This window comes from Leptonychotes weddellii, chromosome 1 (genome assembly GCF_054177405.1).
Source record: "Leptonychotes weddellii isolate Sample4059 chromosome 1, ASM5417740v2, whole genome shotgun sequence".
Taxonomy (NCBI): domain Eukaryota; kingdom Metazoa; phylum Chordata; class Mammalia; order Carnivora; family Phocidae; genus Leptonychotes; species Leptonychotes weddellii.
Genome location: NC_138369.1, coordinates 118075515 through 118096101, shown reverse-complemented (window position 1 = coordinate 118096101; position 20587 = coordinate 118075515). Strand labels below are relative to the sequence as shown.

Sequence of the window (20587 nt, the reverse complement as noted above, 5' to 3'; positions counted from 1 at the left end):
CAACATTAGAGTCTGGAGGAAGGGTAATATGGTGGTAAGTATGAGGGTCAGACAGAGAAACATCCTGGTACTGCTTTTCCTGTTCCAGGGAAGCCCATTTGGATGTAAGGAGCAGAGGATCAATCAAGCTACCTTGCAAAAAGGGGGATTTAGGCAGAATTTCTCTGAAATCCAGTAATAGAGCCTTAACTGGAGCTGAAGAGTGGCCCAGATTCAAAGTAACCTGAGGACCTCCACAGTCTAAAGGGGAAGGTGATATATAAGTCGTGTGCTGGTAAATGTATAATAACTGGATTTCAAACAAACAGACAGACAAAAGGGTGCTGATTTATAGCATTTACCAATTTCTGTGGTGTAAATACTCCTATCATGGCCAATTTCAACCAACATAATATCACTGAACTTAAAGCTGGGAAGAAATACATGCAGCTCTATCTCTCTAGTCGGTTTAAGTCTATTCCAACATATCAAATGTTAACTTTGATTTTTTCCCTGAATTTTCCAAGTTTTTAAGAAGTGGTTTATTATTGTTTTATAATCAGAAAAAAGTAACAAAAGTTATTTTTAAAAAATAAATGGAAACATATGAGATATGGACTGGTGTATTACAAATGAATTTCTCTGGTTTTGCCATTTGTTGAAGGTCAGTCTTAACTTTTGCCATTGGCCCCCTGGTCCACCTAAGGGCTTGCAACAGGTTTGGTTGAGCTCACTTCCAAATTTTGACTCCCTATTTTGTAGACATTGTTTCAGAGAGAGGTTGCTCAGAACCACCTGGTGGGGGTCTCAGGAACACCTGGCCTTCCTTAAGTTCAGATCTGCAGAGGACATTCCAGAGCGATGCTCAGGGACCTGGCTAGGTGGCTCTGAATAGAGTTTGGTAAAATTATAACCAGTACATGACAAGTCTTTCATTATGTTGACTAAAAACTGAGAAGTTATGCTATGGAAAGTGTTTGCTGTATGTGGCATTTGTAAGAGAAAATAAAACCTTGACAGATCTTTTAAAAATAATCACCTCCAGGGACACCTGGGTGGCTCAGTTGGTTGGGTGTCTGCCTTCGGCTCAGGTCATGGTCTTGGGGTCCTGGGATCGAGCCCCACATTGGGCTCCCTGCTCAGCGGGGAGCCTGCTTCTCCCTCTCCTCCCTGCTCATGCTCTCTTTGACTATATCTCTGTCTCTCTCTCTCAAATAAATAAATAAAATCTAAAAAAAAAAATCACCTCTGGATTTAAATGATGAAACAGTTGGCTTTAGACTTGGCCCTGTATTCAGATTTTGGTTTCTGGGCTCCCCGCTTAGATCAGCCTTATGCTCTTTCTCATGCAACTTCCCAACTTCCTGTTTCTGACTCAGTCAGGCCCCCAGCTCATTGTTCTTTATGAAAGCATTTATCTTTTGTTAATATTAAGCTAGGACAATGTGGTCAAGAGAAGTTGGCCTCAGAGGCCCAGGGCTAGGGTTTGACGGGCAGGAGTCTAGGAGCCTTGGGCAGCTTTGAATCAGGCAAGGAAGAGAGACCAGGCCACAGTGTCTGCAGGATGGGAGTGGGAGCGGCTGGGTGCTCCACCCATGAGCTGGGGATACACAGGTGAACCTGATCTGAGGTAGAAGCTGCAGGTTCTCTGTCCTCTGGATCCTCAGCTATTAACTGGAACCAGAAGAAGATCACAGGACAGAGGTAAGGCTACTCTTGTTTGAGGCGTCGGTGGATATTCCAGTTACCTCCCACTTACAAGTAAGATATATACAAAGTCTTGACCACCCTACTTGAGCCTGGGATGGATAAAACACTGACTCAGGCGTTGCAAGTCCTGAATTCTTGCCCCATTTCAGCTACTAACTAGCTGTGTGACTTTGGGGCAGTCACTTAATCATCTGGGTTTATTTCATGATCTACAAACTACTTGTTTGACGTAGTTGTAAGCCAGCCTGGGAAGACTAAGGATTTGGGAATTCTTCATATTGGGCTCCAAGTGGTCTGCTTGTAACTCTTTTTTGTTGGCTCTTACTTGATTCCCTGGAGTCATCCTCTAGTTTCTTCCACCTGATGGCCTTCCAAATCCCCTATCAGAGTCCTTCTTTTCCCCTTTGTTAAACACCTGCAGAGCTTCCGACAGATTCACATACAACAATGGTTCTCAAAGAATGGACCTGGGACCAGGACCAGCAGCGTCTGCATCACCTGGAGCCTGTTAGAAATGCAAATTCTCAGACACCACTCTAGACCTACCAAATTAGAAAGTCTGGGGTTGGGGCTCAGGTTACGCTGATGCATGCTCCAGTTTCAGCATCACTGCCAGAGGGAGTGGGTCCAAATCCCCTCACTGGCCTGGTCTCTGTCTTTTTGTTTAAGGAAGAAGTTGAGTGTTTTATTATCAAACTACTTATCTTCTTGCAAGGCTTTGCTTCATTGTATAAAAATAGCACCAGCAAGCACTGTATATTGCAAAATTAAGATAGTATTGCTCTTTATCTGAGCTGTGCAACTAACAAACCTTTCTCCACTGCCAGTTATTTCCAAGGAAAGATCATTTAAGTATTTTGACCCCAATCCAGGGATAGATGTAAGCAAGTTACGATATTCCCTAAGGCTTAAGATTACAGAGTTATTTTTGAATTACATAATTTTTGTAACTACTTTTTAACCACACATAATTTCAGGATTCTGACTTACAACTGGAGCCTCGCCAAAAAATCATAGGGTGTTGCAAAAAAGATGCATATTGTGTTTATCTGCAATCATTAGAAAGTCAAAGGGTGGGCGCCTGGGTGGCTCAGTTGGTTAAGCGACTGCCTTCGGCTCAGGTCATGATCCTGGAGTCCCAGGATCGAGTGCCGCATCGGGCTCCCTGCTCGGCGGGGAGTCTGCTTCTCCCTCTGACCCTCCCCCCTCTCATGTGCTCTCTCTCTCTCATTCTCTCTGTCTCAAATAAATAAATAAAATCTTTAAAAAAAAAAAAAGTCAAAGGGTGTTTTCTTCCATGAACATTGTTGCAAGTAGTTTCTTTTTCCATTAGCATTGCTAAAAGTTGCAATTTTTAAATCCTCTATGCACCACTAATTTAAGACCACTATGCTAGATTAAGTTGTTTCTTTAAGGGTTCCATTTTCACTCCTTAGTAGATTTTATGTATTTCTCATATGCTTCTTCACTCATCAGTTCATCCAGTTCTGAAGGATTACTCCATGTATCTTGATCAGCCAACCATCTTCATAACAAGATTTGTTGACAAATCCCAGATTCTCTACAAGAGCTTCATTAATTTCAATTACTTCTCCTGATAGAGGAGAATAGAGTTCACTAGCAGCTTTCACACTTTCCAAAGCACCTAACTCATCTTGTTTGTCCAATTTTGCCCCAACTTCAGGCAGACTATAGTAAACAACATCTCCCAAAGCTTCCTGTACAAAATTGCTGATTCCCACTGTTCCAGTACCATTTTCTGTTGCTATCCACTTATGTTTGTCTGGGAGTTAATGCACAGAGAGCTGAGCAGAGCCTGCACGCAGCATCAGGCCAGCGGCACCTGCCCTCAGCTCCCCAGACGGTAGCAGGCAGGGCGCGGCGGGCATGGAGGGGGTGCCCAGGCTGCAAGCCTGCAGCCCGCATGCTCCGAACTGCTTGCTCATATCGACATGTTCACAGGGGTATGGGGGTCGTAATGCAGCGTCTCAGGAACCCCGGCCTGACCCACAGGAGAGGGGTGGGGGCGGCCCCCTCTGGCCTGGTGTCTTACCATTGTACCCCATTTTCCCACCCTACCCAGCTCACACACCTTGTCTTCCAGTTGTACCTAATGGTTTGTAGTTCTCCAAATACTCCTTGTTCTTTTACACCTTTGGTGTGTTCATTCCACCTTTTTCTTGGAAAGCCTTTACCCTCTCCCTTTTCTCTCATAAATTCTTCTTGTCCTCCCAGGTGAATTCACACATTACCTTGGCCATGCAGGAAGTCCTCCTAAGAGAGCCACTGGCTACCAAGGCAGAATTCTTCTTCCGTTTTTGATTATTCTTTCATCCCACCATGAAATCCGTCTATCCACCCCTTATTTCTTGACTGAAGCATATGTAACTGGGCTTGTGCCAGGTTCTGGGTTATAAGATGGCTTGACTTGAGCTCACAGCCTACTGTGGGAGACAGACGAATAGCCAGGTAATGACAAGACAGTGCTTTAGTGCATCCATAGGAGCATGAGCAGAGTGCAGTGTGTACACAGGCAAGGCTTGCAATAAATATAGGTATTTGGGGAAGCTTTATGAAGGCAGGAAGGACATTTATCCTGAAGGATAAATTTTCCAGGCAGCAGGAAAGGATGAAGCCTGGGTCTCTTTCGGTAGGATTTAGACCTTGAAGCACTTTGTTCATTCTGCTGGTTCTATCCTTCCACACCTGTTGCTGCTCATCCTGGAGAAATTAAATTAAAATGAACTGCATGTTGGGGCACCTGGGTGGCTCATTCGGTTAAGCTTCCAACTTTTTTTTTTAAAGATTTTATTATTTATTTGAGAGAGAAAGAGAGAGAGAGAATCTGCAGCAGATTCTGCACTGAGCGCAGAGCCCCACTCGGGGCTTAATCTGACCATGGCGAGATCATGACCTGATCGAAAACCAAGAGTCAGATGCTCAACCAACTGAGGCACCCAGGCACCCTAAGCTTCCAACTTTTGATTTTGGCTCAGGGCATGATCTTACGATTGTGAGATGGAGCCCCGTGTCAGGCTCTGCGCTGAGTGTGGAGCCTGTTTAAGATTCTCTCTCTTCCTTTCCCTCTGCCCCTCCCCTCCCCACTCCTAAATAAATAAATAAATAAAATGAACTGCATGTTAAATGTATATGTATAGGTTTCAATTTTTTTTTCTGACAGGAAATACGAAGTCTCTGAATCAGAAAAAAGATCATTTATTATGCACAGACCATCTTCTTACCAGTTCCCTGCATCCCTATCTCTATAGATAATGCGATGAAAGCCTGATGTTATTCTGAGTGTACAGTGGGGTTGCATCATAAGAGATGAATGCTGAAATTATGAGACTCAGAACTTATATAGGTCAGCTGGCACATGGGTCTGTTTCCTCCTCATCTTCCTCCTTCTCTACCTCCCCCGGAGAAAGAAACCTTTATTCTGGTAAACAAATCCTCTCGGGGTGGTGGGGGGGGAGGGGGCAGTCTTGGCTTTTCCTTTCTTACCCTGGAGTATAAGCAAATGGCATCAGAGGCTTCCCTCCCTTAGAGGGTGAATGGGTTACTACTGTGGGCACTTAGAGCTCAATCCTCTGAGAGTCTTCTGATAGGGTAGAACACGCTTCAGCATTGTCCCACCAAGAGACAGGAAGCTAGCGTTTTTTTTTTTTAAAGATTTTATTTATTTATTTGAGAGAGAGAGAATGAGAGAGAACACATGAGAGGGGATAGGGTCAGAGGGCAAAGCAGACTCCCTGCCGAGCAGGGAGCCCGATGCAGGACTCGATCCAGGGACTCCAGGATCATGACCTGAGCTGAAGGCAGTCGCTTAACCAACTGAGCCACCCAGGCGCCCGGAAGCTAGCGTTTTTATCAACCAACTCCTGACTCTCAGTTGCAGGTCACTCTTGGGAGCACTTCTGATGAGCCGACATGCTCTTACAGCTGGACAATGCTCTCAGGCAGAGTGATGCTTTTGGTGTGCTTATAGGAACTGTCTGTGGGTGACCTCCAGGATGGGCTGAGGGGAAAGGGACATGATACCAATTATGTGATCTTATCTGTCTTCATGTGTCTAAAATGGAGATCATAATACTCAACTGCACTGGATTGATGGGAAGATTAGGTGCATCAGAGTTCATAAAGTGCCTCTCACAGTTCTTGAAACGTAGTCGATATTCAATAAATGATAGCTTTAGTAGTAATAAGTTAACATGAGGGACCAGTGGCTCTTCCTTTGTAGCTGACTTAAGACTTGTTTCTATCACTGTAAGTTGTGATAGAGAAAACAGTGACTGGGGTCAGAAGGGGCAACCTGTGGTTTTAGGAATAGAGATTTCCCTTTAGTGAAGCTACCCATTTGCATGGGGACAGAATCTATTCCTTTCAAGCATTATAAAGCCAACTAGTCTAGTAAGATATAATTAGTTTTCTCAGTATTAAAGCTTTTGCCAGTGCCTTGTACATTTTGTTGCTTGATAGGGAAAATAAAACTTCCACAGAACAGAGTTATTTTGCTTGTAGCTATAAAGAATATTTATCAGTTCATGCTAAATCTCAGAGCATATCCAGGTTGACATGGATGCCAAACTGGTTGTGTTTTTTTCCTTTGCACTAAATCTAATTGTAGGCATTATCACACCTATGGTACAAGTTTGTGCGTGCATCCCTACTTACTAGGAAGATGTAGGGGTGGGGGGAAGGTAACAGTTATCTGCTCATGTCAAGGGAATGGGGCAGGTGGACTTGGAGGTATATGAAAAATAGTAAGGGAACTTGGTGAACAGGATCCATTGTGAATGGAGAGTTGAGTTTTTTTCTTATTTTGTTTTAATGGGGGGAGATGGAGTGGAGCTGAATATGGTCAGTGTTGTGTATACTTTGAGAGGTTCTGGGTGACAAGATGCCATGAGAGAGGGATTGGGTCATGTATTGTCCTCAGTTCTACCAGATGTGGCGGTTAGAGTCACGGAGCTGGAAGTGCTGAGCTCCTCCCAGTCGAGGCCTGCGGGAAGAGTCAGTTTTGTGCATGTTACCTGTGGTGGGCTCAGGAGGCTAACCACACACCAGCCCTTGCCCCTCCTCTGTGCTAACAGGCCCTGATTTTGTTTGGCTATCAGATCCTTGTTCTTGGGGAAAGTGGACTCAAGCCAGTAGATGAATCATGTTTCGTGCAAGGCAATCATGTTATTCCATTTGTATTTCCTGGAGCTTGGTCTGAGGTGGTCAAGTGACTTAGAAGTCCAATGGAGATTTTAGGAAATATCTTCTTTCTGGTAAAAATAGATGAAGGAGAAAAGGCCTGCCCTTCTTCCTGCTTTTGGACTGGTTGGTACTGTGGCAGCTATTACGGGATCATGAGGGGGCATCTCCATAACACAGAGAGTGTGACAGAATGGGAAAATGGAAAAATTCTGTGTCTTTGATGATACAGAAGGATGAGCGTCTGGATTAGCCTGGGACTCCATACCTCTGGCTTCTTATGTGAGACTTCTATTGCTTAAACCACTTTGGATGGGCTATTCTGTTCTTGAAGCCAAAACGTCTTGATTGACAGAGCCCTGGATACAGAACAAGTCTGGTGGAGGGGAGATAACATAGACACTGACATTAGGAGTAAGCATTCATGGAAGAGAGGAAGAGCTAAGGCAGAACTGGGACCCCTGGAGAGGGCTCAGTCACCACTGACCAGGGCAGAGAAAGAATGGGGACTCCCTGTTGATCAGTAGCACAGCGAGTGCTCCCCACTGCTAGATGGTGCATGAAAGCAGGAGCGAGACAGCAGAGGCCACTTTGGTGAGGCGCTGCAGACTGGAGTGGCCATGGCAGGTAAGCCCTGCGGTTCTCTCTGGGAGATGCAGGAGTCAGGACCAACATGATATTACAGCTCTCGTAGCCTGATGGTGGTGGAGGAAACAGGGGCTTTGGAGCCAAACAGATCTGGGTCCCGCCACTTGCTTGAGCAGAGCTTCAGTTTCCTTCTCTGTAAAATGAGGAAAATCATATCTGCCCCATTGGATTCTTATAAGGATTAAAATACATTAAAATAAGTTAACTTCTCTAATCTGTAATATAGTGGGAGTTTAGGAAAAGATAGTTACTATTATTTAACAGACACCTGCAGAGGTAATGAAGATACTTCATGGTGTACCACTAGATACATGACCACTAGATGCTGAGTGAGATCAGGACAATTTGAGTTGAGACTTGCTAGGGTAATCTGGTGTTGACCTACCCTGATTAGTCTACTAAGAGAGAAGCCCCTGGGGATGGAGTTTCTGGAGACCATTTCTCCTCTGTCCCCAGAGACGTATCTGAAACAATAGACTTTCTTGGGGGGGAGAACATTAATATTTGCCATGACATTTTTTCCCCCTGAGCAGCAGAGGAAGACAACGGCAGAAGATGCGCAGTGCTGATATAAATGAGAAGGCCAGCCATAAGTGGGTTTTCCAAAGTTCCCAAGGGACTGGGTGGGGGCTTATCGTGGGGTCTCAGACTCCTCAGAAGAGGGAGGGGGAAGATCGTAGAATGTTTCCTGCCCATCCTATCATCGACCACCTCAGTTATAAAAGCACCAGAGGTACAAATGTAATAACCAGAATCAGAGGCTTCCTGCTCACGGATATGAGGGGGAGATGGACCAAAATAACCTCACAGCACTAATAGCAGACTCTGAGAAGCCACCCCTTCTCTCCTGGAGCCCCTTTCTGCACACCCCTGCTAAGTAATTTCTAACCTTTTGTTGACTCACAGAAAGAAGAATAGAAGTTACTGGCATTTGTAGTAACAGGATGAGAAAGTACGAGACTTCCTGTTGTGTGTGTGTGACAGCTGGTGATAAGTGGAGGACTCTGCACAGGAAATCCGCTCAGCTTCTGCAATGTGACCTGCCTGAAGCTTGGGCGCTCCTTCAGTCTGGATGTTGATGGCAGGACAAAGGGGCGCCTGGACCATGGGCGACGTGGTAGAGAAGAGTTTGGAAGGGCCTCTGGCACCTTCTACAGATGAGCCCTCCCAGAAGAAGGGAGACCTGGTAGAAATCTTAAATGGGGATAAGGTAAAATTCGATGACACGGGACTCTCCTTAATCCTGCAGAATGGCCTGGACACCCTCCGTGTGGAAAATGCTCTGACTGATGTCATCTTGTGTGTGGACATTCAGGAATTCTCCTGCCACCGCGTGGTGCTTGCTGCGGCCAGCAACTATTTCAGGTCAGCACGCCTAGGATTACAGTCAAATTGGGTGCAGGTTGTAAGGAAAATCGGTATCGATGTGAGAGCCCAATCTAAGTAGGTGGCCGTTGTTGCGTGTACAGTTTGTATATCTATTTAGGTTTGTGTGTCTATTCAAGATACAAGAAAGGAGGTTATTAAACCTTAGATTTTAGGGTTGGAGGCATATTAAAAGAGAGATTGGTATCATTTAAAAGCAATGTTTATTTATTATGGTGAATCTTCTGTATATGTGTCTTTGTTCCAGAGGATGGAAAATTACTGAAGTCATGGGGATTTTTTCCCCTTGGTCTGATTAGTGTGTTGGAAACATGATGTTGTCTTTTTTCACCAATAGAGGTAGAGAAAAGGTTGTGGCCCCTCGTTTGGAGTTATCAAATGACTTGCTGAAAATTAGGGGCTTCTGGTTGTGTACAGGGAGTGGATTGGAAAAGAAAACATAACAAAGGTGCTTTTGCAGTGAGGGGCTCCCAGTTATAACACACTCTGAGACCTGGGCTCCATCCTGTCCTGCCCTTCCTGACATTGGGACTCAAGGCAAGTCACTGCATGGTCTGGTTTCCTGTTTTGTCATGCATAAGGTGGGGACAATGATTACCTTTCTGGATTGTTGTGATAATTAAATATGAGAGGGAAACTGCTCTTACACAGTGCCTAGGGTATAGTAGACGCTCAGTATGTCTTTGTTGAATTCTTCACCTCATTCTGTTTGGTTCAGCTTAGAACCATTTATTGAGTGTTTACCACGAACAAATGCTGGGACAGGGAAGTGGGAGAATCAGGAACGCAGTGAATAGGGCTGGATCCAGAGTTCTCCCGATCACTGTAGGCGTGGTGGGAACCAGTCCCCAAGATGAAGAGGAAGATGAAGAAGCTATTTGGGGAACTTGAAAAAGAAATGCTTTTATAATTCTTTTTAATGAGATTCTTCTTAACTCTTGGTTCTGGCTGAGGAAATTAAAAAGTATTTACCTATGTAAATATCATGAAAATATTTTATTTTTTCATTTTTCTGAAAGGCTTAGAGGGAAATTTTTCCTTGGATTTCAAAGAGCAGGGTCAGTGGACTGTTGTGGAATTGATTAGGTCCCATCTGTAGATAAGGCAAGGGGACGCCTGGGTCGGCGGGAAGTAGTGCTGCTCTGTGCCAGACAGACACCGTTATCTGATTTTATTTTTGCAGCAGTGTGGTGAAGGTGGCTGATGTTCCCTTTTACAGATGAGGAAATGGAAACCCAGCTTTACATATGTAATCATTGCTAGAGCAGGGATTGGGCACATTCTAGAAATCCTTGTTTTTACTGCAATACAAATTGCCCCTAAATTTGGGGCTTCAGGGGTGCCTGGGTGGCTCAGTCGGTTGAGCGTCTGCTTTTGGCTCAGGTCATGATCCCAGGGTCCTGGGATGGAGCCTTGCATCGGGCTCCCTGCTCAGCGGGAAGCCTGCTTCTCCCTCTCCCTCTGCCTACCTCTCTGCCTGCTTGTGCTATCCATCAAATAAATAAAATCTTTAAAAAAATAAAAATAAAAATAAATCTGGGGCTTCATTCCACAGGAAGTATATAAAAGGTAACGGGTAGGCACAGCATAAAGATGGGTTGACACAGATAAACACATTACTTACCCACCAGTTTTGAGCATGGCTTTCACATTGATCACAACCACTTTCAGAAGTGAATGAAAGTCAACTTGGCTCAGTGTCCTGAGTACCCGTTTTTAGGTTTATTCATTCTGTTTTGAATCACTGGAAAATGGCTGTCACACAAAGGTATACCCGATTAGCAATTTTGTTAGTGGCTCGAAGGATCGCTGGCTGTGTGCTCTCAAGTACATCACTGGTTCCTCTGGTCCTTGGGTTTCTCATCCTAAACCGAAGGTGTTTGGGCCCAGGTCCTTCCCACCACGCTGATGCGGAATACTTAGGGAAAGTGTCTACCAGCCCCCAGAGGAGGTGGTGGCAATGAGATGCGGGAGGCTCCCACACAGTGTGCATATCTGCCTGGGGATGAAGAGTCACTTCCAAAACTGCCTGGTCGTGGAGGGAAATTCCTTTTTTTCTTCAGAGCAGTGACTTTTGATTCTTACGTTGGTATTTCAAGATGACTTTCCTCCTATAATGAACACAGTCCTGGAGACAGGATTCTTTTTTCCAGTACTGCTATTAATAATGACGTCTGTCATTGAGCACTTACTGTGAGCAGAGCTCTGTGCCATGGGTGTCACACACTATCCTGCAGCCACCCTGCGAGGGAGGGAATTTTATCCCCATTTATAGATGAGGAACCAAAGCCCCGAGTGTCTCAGTTAATAGAGTGACCAAGTGGGATTTGGACCTAGGACTGATATGAAGTCAGACATTGCCTCACCACCTGTTGTGCTTTGTTTCTAAGGTTTTGAAAGGGGTTGGGAGCCAAGTTCCTTTTATGCTCACACTTCGGAAGGGCAGAGAGTCTGCTCTGTCTGAGAGGCTTCCGACACAGCCCCCCATGCTTAGGAGGGCCTGGAAGCTGGCTGTTAAATTATGTAAGTTATTTTTCCTTTATTCATTGAAAACATAAATATTTTCCATGGAGTGATTGAACCATAATTGATTTAACCAGTCCCCTGTTGACAGACATTTGGATTCTTATCTTTTGCTATATAACAATATCACAATGAATGACCTTATGCATGTCATTTTATATGCATGCAGGAGGATCTGGGGGTGTATTTCTAGAAGAGGGTTTGCTGGGTCAAGGAGAAATGCATCTGCAGTTTAAGTGGGTATGCCAGATTCTCCTTGATAGCGGTTCAGTTGTTTTGTACTCCCCACAGGCTTGCCAAAAGAGGATGGCTTCCCACTTTTGGATTTTTCCCAATCTGACAGATGAGAAACAGTATCTGTTTTGTTTTAATTTGCATTTCTCTTATTTTTAAGAAAAGATTTATTTATTTATTTGAGGGGGAGAGGCAGAGGGAGAGAGAGAGAGACAGAATCTCAAGCAGACTCCCTGCTGAGCGCAGAGCACAACATGGGGTTTGATCCCACCACCCTGAGATCATGACTCTGAGATCAAGACCTGAGCTGAAACCAAGAGTCAGACGCTTAACCAACTGCGCACCCAGGCGCCCTGTATTTCTCTTATTTTTAATAAGCTCAAACATCTTTCCATATGCTTAAGGATTGTCTGTAGTTCTTTTTCTATGAGCTCTCTCTTCACAGCCTTTCAAATTTTCACGTATATTTTTTAAAATTAAGATTTATTTTTATCAAAGTACTACATGCAGATAGTTAACGAAGAGTAAAATACTATTTAAAGGCTTATAATGAAAAACAGAAGTTCCTCTTCACCTCCTCTACCCTTCAGTTTTGCTCATCAGAAGCCACCATTTTTACACTTAGCTGTTTCTTCTGGTATTATATATATATTTCTTCAAAATATGCTTATCCTACTCTTTCCTGATTTCTCAATGTTAGACATCATTTATTGATTTCCAGGTATGTCTGATAAGGGCTTAGCACTTACACCTAACTCCCTTACCATACACTTCCCTTTCTTACAATCTCTCAATATAATGTTATCACATTTTTTTTTGTTTAATTTGTATTAAGAATTTACATTATGTCCATGAAAACATTGTTTCCTGTTGAGCCAAGTTGTGTGATAATGTTACACTTTCTTTCTTGTAAAGCTTTTTATCTTTCCTGAAGTTAATAATTCATTCTTTTTTCCATTTGCTTAATTTGAGGCTATCTTTCACTCACAGCTTCTCACCATGATCTTTCATGTGGTCCAGTGCATCAGAGAATCTACCAGTTCCATTTACCCCCCCCGAATCTTCCTCACTGACATCCTTTTATACATGTTCTTTGGACCTGCTGCCCAGCTATTGTCTAGCCGCATATGAAACCATGATGGCTGTAAACAGGGACTTTATTAGTAACTCAGACAATGTAGTTCCCTTTGGGGGCCTATTTAAAAGTCTTGAGTGGAATGAGGAAGTTGGGAAGATACATAGAGTTGAGGCTGAGAAAAGGGCAAAGGAGAATAAAGCTTTAAAAGTAGCTCATGACACACATTGAATGTCATACAACCAAATGGCAAGGTGTCCCTCATGGCAGGAATATCAAGGGAAGCATGATTTAACATTCATAATAATGCTTTTTAAAATGTTGTAAGACTACTAGTGTCTTTTATAAGACTGAGAGAGCTGCCATTTGTCTTATGCCTTTGGACATGTCCCCAAATCAGTCTTTGGAACTGGTTGTGCATCCTGCATGCTGAACCCCTCCTCCCAAAGGATCTCCATCTAAACCAGTGGTTCTTGCCATTTTGGGGGGCAGGGAGCAACAAACTGCAACTATGGCACACCCCATAAGTGATGTTGACCCCTGAGAGCAATCACGTTGTGAGTCCCAGGGATGGCTGAGGGGAGGGGTGGTGATGAAGGGAGGGATCATCAGGTTTCTCACAGTCCTACCTCATGACTGGCCTTCCTACATGAAGAAAAAAGCTTGCAGACTGAGGCTGAGTCAACAGCAAGCTACTTTGTTGCTGCTGATGCCCCAAATCTGCCTGGACCTTGGCTCCTGCCTTGTACTTCTGTACCTCAGTCTCTGGGTTTGTTTCCCTGAGGCCATGATGAGGGGACTTTGACCACTGGCTACAAAAATCAAGCGCAGGTCAGGAATGGGAATGGCGTTGTGGGACCAATCTATTAATATTATTATTATATATTAACCAATTACTGTATGGCAGAAAGTGGGGTGAGAGGCTATTCTTAAACCATATGTAGAAAGTCTTTGCTTTTGCTACATAATAGTATAAGGTGTCTACAAAGGAGCCAGCAAGTGTGGGTGATAGTGTAAGTGTAAAAGAAAACAAGAATGAGTTAAGGCCATCTGGGTCTGGATTAGAAATCTGGCTAATGGTGAGAGCACTGAAGGTGGCTGTCGCCGCTGTGGGGAACTCAAGCTAACTGGTGATTGTACTTCTAGCATCAGTTCCTGCATTTTATGTTTTTAATATTGTTTGTTTGGCAGAACCAATAGGCCTATAATTTCTTATCTTCAATTCTAAAATCCCCAAAGTGTTGATAATTGAAAAGCTTTTTATAACTTACTTGGTGGACAAATCTGTGTCTTGAACTGCACTTGTCTGATGGAGACATCTATCCTGAACTGAGGGGAGGCTACTTAGAGTCTGTTTATTCCACTTAGGGCCACTATTCAGATATTTGCTGCTGGAGTACTAGTGCATTGGATTAATGAGTGCTGGAGTTGCTATATAATATGCAAGATACGGCAATATCCACACAATTCTAAATGCCAGAGCTCAACTGACTGCAAGATTTTGGGGTAATGGATTATGGGACTTTCTGATAAAGTTTGTTTTCATTTTGGTGTTATTCTTCTACCTTGTTTCATAGGACTATTTTACATACTTGTAAACATAGTTTACATACAGTTTTGCATTTTTTCATTATAATCTTTCCCCATAGTTTTCATAATTCCTATTTATTTATTTTGCTACAATTTTTAATAGCTGCATAATATGAAAATCATTCTTTCATTGTGAATGTAGGCTACTTCTAATATTTTGTTTTCATAAATAATGTGGTAATAAGCATCTTCATATTAAGTATTTTTTGCAGTTTGGAATCTGGAAAGGTCAACATTTTTTGAGTACTTACTGCATGCCAGGAACCTTGCTGGATTCTTTTTCATTTGGTTTAGTCTTCACAATATCAACAATTAGGTAACAATAAGTAGATAACAATGTCTCCATTTTACCCTCCAAGGAACTCACTTTGATAGGAAGAGCAGCTTCCTCATTGGGATCCAAAAACTGAAAACAAATCTTTCCATTGGGCAGAAGTGTGGCTGTTGGGACATTTCCTGTGCAAGACCATTAATTCCCTCTCCCCACCATGCACAAGTATGGCCTACATAAGCTGAAAATGAAGAGAAAATGTAAAAATTATTGCCTCTATGTGCATGTATCCCCCCCCACACACACCCACACAGGCAGGATACTATGGAAACATTCAAGCCAATTTGTGTCTGGGGGCTGAGCTGACAGACCCCATAGCAGCAAAGACTCAGCATGCCTTAGGACACCAGTCTGGGTCAAAGGATTAAAGAAGAAATAAGAAAGTAGGTCAGGATTCGAGGTGAAGAGACAGTATACTTTCAAAGTATAAAAGGTCTCAAGAACCCATAGGACATCATTGGGTCAGGAACAACAACTGCTTGGTATAATGGAAAGAATAGCATCTTAAAATCTTGTCACTGGCATTTGAGTCTGTACCCTTCTACTTATTGGCTGTGTAAATCTTGGAGGAATTGCTTGGCCTTTCTGATGTTCAGTGCCATTCATTATACAGCACAGTGAAGCTAATGATTTGTGTTTATCCCAGTAAGTTTGTGAAATACACATAATAAAATAGATTCATTTATGAATTTATTTGCCTAAACTTTTTATACAGGATAATGACTCAGATCTCTTCATTCTAAGGAAGAGAAATCAACTGGATTTATATAGGTAACTCACAGAATCCCCCAGAAGACCAAACTCAGAAAACAGACAGGGGCCAGGGAGGCCAGGGAGTGGCCAGGACCACAGCCCAGAGCCACCCAGAACCCATGTGGGGAGGACTCCCCCGCTGCTGCAGGATCCTGGGGGCCAAGGCTAGCACAGTTCTGGCCACGGGCACTATTGCCCTTGCAGTTCCTGGAAACTGGAGCCTGCTGCTGCTTCTGCTGCCTCCACCCGAATGGGCTCTCCTCTTTCCCTGCTTCTTTGCATCACCAGCTCCCAAATCCCAGCCTGTAGTTAGTTTATCTGATTGGTCAAGGCTGAGTTACACACGCCAATGCCTTAGCTGTGACAGAGGCTGGGAAAGTGTGCGGTGGGCCTTTGCAGCTTCTGGATCAGGAAGTGGCTTCTTCCACACACTACATCTCATTCCGAGGAAGAATTTGCCATACCTACGAAGGGCTTTAGATGCTGGGCAACCAAAAACTGGCAAGAGTCTATTACATGCAGTTACTATGTGCCAGACCTGCATTAGGTGCAGAAGAAGAGTTAAGGCATCATGAAAAATATGCAAGTATTAGAGAATTCCATGACTCTTGTCTCATATGCATCAGAGATAAGGATCCTGAGATCTTACGGGCAAGAGGACAATTCTTTTGCACTTTTAGTTCTCTTCTCCCTTCAAATCTTGAGTAGCTCCCAGTATACCTATGAGAGTGTGTGGCGTGCAGGCATCATCCATCATGCGTGGTCTAGAAACTGGCTGAAAGTGTGAGCTATGAGAGGGTCTTTGACACCATTGCAATGGCTGGCATTCAGCAGACAACCTGTAAATATTTGATGTCAATAAAAACTTGATATTCCGCCTGCAGTTTCAGTCACTGATTAGGTAGCATCCTGGTCAGAGCAGGAAGTCCTCACAGAGTTGGGAGGCTGTTGTACAACCTTACAGAAGGGAAGGATGATCAAGTGTGGTCACCATAGGAAAAATTGGAAGGAGCAGTTAAAAAATCCAAAATGCTTCAGAATGTTGTGGATTCGATAGGTTACTCACATGACTGGACACAAATGTGCTAGGCCTACATAGTGACTCCTGAAGACCTTTTTTTAGGATTAGAAGGTACTGGGCAGGAGTTGCTGCCCCGGGGTAGAAGTACAATTGAATTTTTTTTTTTTTTTAAGATTTTATTTATTTATTTGACAGAGAGAGACAGCGAGAGAGGGAACACAAGCAGGGGGAGTGGGAGAGGGAGAAGCAGGCTTCCCGCCGAGCAGGGAGCCCGATGCGGGGCTCGATCCCAGGACCCTGGGATCATGACCTGAGCCGAAGGCAGCCGCTTAACCGACTGAGCCACCCAGGCGCCCCAGTACAATTGAATTTTTAATGAAATATCAATTCTGGGGGTGCCTGGATGGCTCAGTCAGTTGAGCATCCAACTCTTGATCTCGGCTCAGGTCTTGATCTCACGGTGGTGAGTTCAAGCCCCGGTTAGGCTCTGCACTGAGTGTGGAGCCTAGTTAACAATAACAATAAAAATTCATCTCTGTCATCTCCACCTCTGGTGTCCAGGGCATGTGGGTCATCCTTCAGTCAAGACCAGAAAATCCATTCTTCTCTTGGTTTGAATAATGCTCCATAGAGCTCTCAACTAAAACACAACAGAGAAATACTTTCATCATTCACATCTCAAGTTCTGAGCTTTACCCCTATGTCAAGTACACAGATATGGAAATGTCCATTTATGAAAACGCCTTTATAGAGTAGATTCTAATATAGTAAACACCAAGCAGTCCATGAGAAGAGCTGCCTATATGCAGAACATCTATGTTTTTGGTAAAACTGCCTTGGAGCTCACCATCCATCACGTTGCTCAATGTTCCTATATTAGTCAGCATTCTTTTGGTTGCCAGAGATAGAAACTGAGGTCAAATCAGCTTGGGCAAAAGAGGAAGGTATTTGGCCACATAGCCAATTCATAAGAAGGGCCAGGATACAGCAGAGAGTGGGAAGAAGAGGAACCAGGGCCTTGAATGCAGTCAGGGTGTTTCTTTCCACCATCCTTTGGCTTCTTTCTCAGGTGGGATTTCTCAGATGGACTCCTGCCACACGGTTGGGGGTTTGCTTGTTGGCATTTCTGAGACTCACTTCTCTTTGGTTGGTTCCAGAGAGAAACTGAGGGGCTAGCTTCAGTTTGAAAAGCCCCCAGGAAAGACTCTAATTGGCCCAGCTCCATTCAATTACCCAATCCTAGACCAATTACTATGTCAGGGAGGTGGGGCACAATGATCAGCCCAGTTTGGTTTAGGAGTCCAAGATTGGCCAAAGAGGGTGTAGGGAGAGGGGAGTGAAGAAGGGGAGATTGGTAAAAAGGTAGAGAGCTTCTATTTGAGCCACATGATTTGGGTGCAACTTGGGAGAGAATTTCCCAGAAGGGGAAGGCACTGGACAAAAGGAAAAGTAAATGTACATTAAAGAGGGATAATAAATCCTGGTTTACTTTCTTTTATTAGCTAACTTACTGTACTTCTGTCTTTGCTCTGGCTGTCAGGAGGCTCAGTACATGAGTTTCCTTAGCCTAGGTTTCAGTGATATATTCTCCTCCTACTTTAATTACTTAGATCTTATCTTCTTACTTTTTGTTGTTATTGGTTTGTATTTTATAATACCTCTGAGGCTTTAGTATGAGCCACTTTAAGTTCTTTTGCAGAAGCCTTTTTTTTTTTTTTTAAAGTAAGCTCTAGGCCCAATATGGGGTTTGAACTTCGACCCTGAGATCAAGAGTTGCATGCTCTACCGACAGCCAGCCAGATGCCCCTAGAGAGGCCATTTTTGTATAAAGATAAGTCTCCCTTGCCATGAAAAAATATAATTTAAGCAACCTACATGTCCTCTGCAAGCTGTAAGAGTAGACATTCTTTTATTACATCTAACTTTTGTGGAAAGCTTTAAGGCCACAGTAATTACAGGAGTGTTAATACTGCTGTGACTTTAAAACACAATCAAACCAAAAGTTGCATCATAGCTCTTTCTGAGGAGACACTCCAGGATCTATAAATTTACCCACCAGCAGGTTTGCATATGATGTATCAGGTCCAGGGTCAAGTAAGAACTCACACTGACATTCACAGGATGTCTGGGTGGCTCAGTCGGTTAAGTGTCTGCCTTCAGCTCAGGTCTGATCCCAGGGGCCTGGAATCGAGCCCTGCATTGGGCTCCCTGCTCTGCAGGGAGCCTGCTTCTCCTTCCTTCTCTGCCTGCCGCTCCCCCTGTTTGTGCTCTGTGTGTGTGTGTCAAATAAATAAAATCTTAAAAAAAGAATTCACTGACATTCAAGAGATCATGTGTCATGTAGAGTAAGCTCAGGCTTGTCAGGGGTAGGTATCAAGGGCATTTTGGTGTTGGGGGGATTAGGGGAAAGGCAGATGCCCAGTGAATAATTCTTGGAAGGTGGGGTTAGGGATCACAGTGCTCTGGGTCAGAATACATGAATGGATAGATGAATGGAATTTCACTAAACCCACTCTCTACCAGACATTGAGTTTACAAAGAGTAATGAGTTCTGATTTCCTATTGACTTCAAAATCATAGTCAGTTAGAGGAAAGAGAGGCAAATCAGTGTTTCAGTACAGGGTGATAAGTGCTACAATGAAGTTCTGCTTACAGAAGGGGCATTAAATCAGACTGGAGGAAAAAGCAATCAGAGAGGGCTTCCTGGGAGAGGTGATATCAAAGCAGAGTTTTATTTATTTTTTTAAATTTTTAAAAATTTTTTTATTGTTATGTTAATCACCATACATTACATCATTAGTTTTAGATGTGGTGTTCCATGATTCATTGTTTGTGCATAACACCCAGTGCTCCATGCAGAACGTGCCCTCCTTAATACCCATCACCAGACTAACCAATCCTCCCACCCCCTCCCCTATTTTTTAAATTTTTTTATTTTTATTTTTATTTATTTTTTTTAAAGATTTTTATTTATTTATTTGACAGAGAGAGACACAGTGAGAGAGGGAGCACAAGCAGGGGGAGTGGGAGAGGGAGAAGCAGGCTTCCAGCAGAGCAGGGAGCCTGACGAGGGGCTCGATCCCAGGACCCTGGGGTCATGACCTGAGCCAAAGGCAGTCGCTTAACCAGCTGAGCCACCCAGGCATCCCCAGAGCAGAGTTTTAAAGGATGAGTAGGCATTGGCCAGAAGGTACCAAGTGAGGGAAAGAAAGGGGGGAAGCATTCCAGGCAAAAGGAAATGCATCTGGGAAGGTATCATGCAGTGTAAGCTTGGGAACGAGAATTAGATGAGTAGGGTTGGAGTAAGGATATGCATGGGCCAATAAGCCTGAGAGACGGGCAGGGTCAGACCATGAAGGTTTTGTTGGGCTAGAGTGAAGAGTATGATATGTGTCTTATAGGCAGCAAGAAGCCATGGTAGAATCTTTAAGCAGGGAAGTGATTTGAGATCTCTGTTAAAATAACCTTTTGGCCTGTGGTGTAGAGGCCTTGTCAATCTAGGAAGACCCTCAGGTGGTTGCAGACAGTGGCCCAGCCAGTGGGCATGGGGAGACATCTCAAGTGACATTCTGAGTCCTTGGGGCAGCTAGACCATAGAGGAGCTGCAAGGAGGGGAGGCCCTGCCTGGTGAGAAGGGGAGGAAGAAGGCAAGCAAGGCTGTGGGGACTAGGAGACAAACTGAACTGGAAGCCAAACCATACTTTTGCTGAGGGCCAACTCTGAGCTTCAGGATTGGGAAAAGAAAGCAAATGTGAAGTAACTTTATAAATCCTTCACCCACCCATGTCATCCTATTTTAGAGCAAAGCCCAGAAACACAATTCATTTTGAAGTAACTCAAGTTTTGAACTTGTATTTTTTGAACACCTTGAAGGAGAGACATACCACAGCTGTTATTAAATTCCGTTCTCTCTTATCTACATCTCTGACCTGGACCAACTGCTAGCTTTTAGGGCACCTTCCTATGAATTTTTAAAAGTTCTCTTTGGGAAGATCAATTAGAAATAGATGTCCTCTTCTCTGGGGACTGTCATAGTCCACCTTAGGGCACGAGGCTTAGGGAGTGTGGCAGGGGCTGGATTTCAGCCCCAACTCTAGCACCTATCTGAGCAGCCCTGAGTACAGCCCAATATATGGTA

General features: G+C 43.9%; 1 protein-coding gene across 1 annotated transcript in view; it reads left to right on the top strand.

Moving 5' to 3' along the window:
• Positions 1–8426: 8426 nt before the first annotated feature.
• KLHL6 (kelch like family member 6) overlaps positions 8427–20587 on the top strand; it is a 57000-nt gene continuing 44839 nt past the window's right edge. The window contains exon 1 of the mRNA XM_006737425.3: positions 8427–8901. Within this exon, the coding sequence (XP_006737488.2) occupies positions 8609–8901 (293 nt within the window). The 5' untranslated portion in view covers positions 8427–8608. The remainder of the gene's footprint in view (positions 8902–20587) is intronic.